This window comes from Bison bison, unplaced genomic scaffold (genome assembly GCF_000754665.1).
Source record: "Bison bison bison isolate TAMUID 2011002044 unplaced genomic scaffold, Bison_UMD1.0 scf7180017864192, whole genome shotgun sequence".
In the NCBI taxonomy this organism is placed as follows: Eukaryota; Metazoa; Chordata; class Mammalia; order Artiodactyla; family Bovidae; genus Bison; species Bison bison.
Genome location: NW_011494764.1, coordinates 4,381,851 through 4,385,074, shown reverse-complemented (window position 1 = coordinate 4,385,074; position 3,224 = coordinate 4,381,851). Strand labels below are relative to the sequence as shown.

General features: G+C 51.9%; 1 protein-coding gene across 1 annotated transcript in view; it reads left to right on the top strand.

Moving 5' to 3' along the window:
* ACSF3 (acyl-CoA synthetase family member 3) overlaps positions 1-3,224 on the top strand; it is a 42,580-nt gene that overhangs the window by 29,224 nt on the left and 10,132 nt on the right. The window contains exon 7 of the mRNA XM_010843949.1: positions 2,968-3,094. Coding sequence (XP_010842251.1) covers positions 2,968-3,094 — 127 coding nt within the window. The remainder of the gene's footprint in view (positions 1-2,967; positions 3,095-3,224) is intronic.

The window sequence follows — 3,224 nt, the reverse complement described above, 5'->3', positions numbered from 1 at the left end:
TTACTCCAGATGTTTCTTGACTTCCTACTTTTGCATTCCAGTCCCCTATAATGAAAAGGACATCTTTTTTGGGTGTTAGTTCTAAAAGGTCTGTAGGTCTTTATAGAACCATTCAACTTCAGTTTCTTCAGTGTTACTGGTTGGGGCATAGGCTTGGATTACCACGATATTGAATGGTTTGCCTTGGAAACGAACAGAGATCATTCTGTCATTTTTGAGATTGCATCCAAGTACTGCATTTCAGACTCTTTTGTTGACTGTGATGGCTACTCCATTTCTTCTAAGGGATTCCTGCCCACAGTAGTAGATATAATGGTCATCTGAGTTAAATTCACCCATTCCAGTCCATTTTAGTTCGCTGATTCCTAGAATGTCGACATTCACTCTTGCCATCTCCTGTTTGACCACTTCCAATTTGCCTTGATTCATGGACCTGACATTCCAGGTTCCTATGCAATATTGCTCTTTACAGCATCAGACCTTGCTTCTATCACCAGTCACATCCACAACTGGGAATTGTTTTTGCTTTGGCTCCATCCCTTCATTCTTTCTGGAGTTATTTCTCCACTGATCTCCAGTAGCATATTGGGCACCTACCGACCTGGGGAGTTCCTCTTTCAGTATCCTATCATTTTGCCTTTTCATACTGTTCATGGGGTTCTCAGGGCAAGAATACTGAAGTGGTTTGCCATTCCCTTCTCCAGTGGACCACATTCTGTCAGACCTCTCCATCATGACCCTCCCGTGTTGGGTGGCCCCACACAGCATGGCTTAGTTTCATTGAGTTAGACAAGGCTGTGGTCCTAGTGTGATTAGATGGACTAGTTTTCTGTGAGTATGGTTTCAGTGTGTCTGCACTCTGATGCCCTCTCACAACACCTACCATCTTACTTGGGTTTCTCTTACCTTGGACGTGGGGTATCTTTTCACGGCTGCTCCAGCAAAGCGCAACAGCTGCTCCTTACCTTGGACGAGGGGTATCTCCTCAGGGCTACCCCTCCTGACCTTGGGTGTAGAGTAGCTCCTCTCTGCCCTCCTGCACTTGCGCAGCTGCCTCCCCTTAGACGTGGAGTTGCTCCTCTCAGCCGCCTCCCCTGACCTCGGGCATGTGGTAGCTCCTCTCAGCCGCCGTTAGTCACTTAGTCATGTCCAACTCTTTGTGACCCCATGACTGTAGCCCACCAGGCTCCTCTGTCCGTGGGATTTCCCAGGCAAGAATACTGGAGTGGGTTGCCATTTCCTTCTCTAAGGGATCTTCCCAAGCCAGGGATTGAACCCAGGTCTCTGACATTGCAGGCAGCTTCTTTGCCATCTGAGCCACCAGGGAGCCCATTCAGTTAGTTTTCCTTGTTTCTCTTGTAGTTTTAGTTCTAAAATTTCCGTTTGGTTCTGCCCTGTGTCTTTTATTTCTCAGCTGAAACTTTGTATCCCCCGTATTTGCAGTGTTTGCTCTTACCTGTTAGAGCATGTTGATAATCTGTGCTTCAGCGTCTTTCTTAGGCGCACCGAGTACCTGTGCCATCTGGTGCTGTCCCATACTGATGCCCTTTTCCCATAAGAGTTGGCACTTTCTTGGCATTTCACGTGCTGAGTTAATTTTGTATTGTGTCCTAGACACTCTGTATTGTGTTATGAGACTCTGGATCTTGTTCACGTCCAATGGAGAGGTCGGTATTTTTCTTTTTTTTTTTTTTTTTTTTTTAAATTTTCGAGCGGCGGGCCGGGCCCGGGCGCGGAGTTGCGGCGCCGCCGCCGGGAAAGTTCGTGTCCTCGGGGCCGCGGAGCCGCTCACACGGCGGGCTGAGCGGGGCGGCCCCCCGCCGGCCTCCCCGGTATTTTTCTGTTACTGTTATCTAGTTGGTCTAAGTCTGCAGCCTGCCATCTCTGGGGTCGGTTTCCACGTCAGTTTCATTTTCACAGCCTCTGTTTACTGTGCATACCAGCCCTGCAGATGTGGCACCCCGTGGCCAGGCCGACGTTAGCAGTGCAGCAGATGAATGATGGCAGTGGGAAAAATGGTGAAATTCAAATAAAGTCTGTGGTGTAATTGAAAAAACAAACACCTCCTCTGAGCAGACTGGATGGCAGAAGCCCCTCTGGCCTGGAACACGCAGCCCAGTCCCCCTGGGTGACATCAGTCCTGTGTGGGAGCCAGGCGGTGGGGAGGGTCCCCTTGCTGTCCACCCGCTGTGTCAGTCCCAGGGGCATTCAGCTTTCCATCCAGGCCTCAGACAACTCAGACAATTTTACAGCACATTTCCAAGGGTCTCTTTTCTTTAAAATAGGGGGATGTTCTCCCCCACGAAAAGTTCATCTCAGGTGGGACCTGATGAGCCAGGCAGGGTTTTCCAGGGGCACTTGGTCTCATGGATCATAGTTACATTGCTGTCAGGCAAGCCATGAGTGTGGAGCCAGTGAGGCCCCACTGAACGTGGTTCCGCCTTTGCTCTGTCCTTTTCCAGCATCACAGACCCCGACTCCATGTCTTAGAACACCCAGACCCCTTCCACGCTCACTGTGCCCATAGCTGGGAGACTGTAGGGTCCCTGTTCATGACTGCCTGGCTCTCCCAGGCGCCCGGCTCCTCCCACCATAACCCCCATGGGCCCCCTTCCCGCCCAGCAAAGCTGCTGATCCTGAGCTCTTCCCAGCAGCCATGGCGGATGTGGGCAGCTGCCCACTTCTCCCGTGTCCAAGGTCGGTCTAAAAGACACCCTGAAGACAGTTTCACAAGAGCGTGGCCCTCAGAAGTGGACAGACAGGCCAATCAGGCCAGGCTGTGAGCTCTGGGACGGGGTGGGCACAGAGGCCTTGGGCAGCGTTTCTGAGTGGGGCGTGGAAGCTGGTTGGTGCTTCCCATCAAAGCATCTAATCTCAGGAGAGCATATGGGCCTCGGGAGGAACTGGAGTGGTAGAGATCAGCCTGAAGGGGTGAACTCTGATGCCTACCTTTGTCTTTCACCACAGGTGACCCCAGGGTTCGAGGAGAAAGAGGGCGAACTCCTGGTCAGGGGGCCCTCTGTGTTTCGAGAATACTGGGACAAGCCGGAGGAAACGAAAGCCGCCTTCACCTCAGACGGCTGGTTCAAAACAGGTAGGCAGGTGGGTCCAGAGGGGACGAAGAGGAGCCAGTACCGCTGCAGCAGGACACCCCCAGAATCCTCCCTAGAGAAGGGAAGGGGGCACTTTGCATCTCCTGTCTTTAAAGCTGTACCCCCGACACT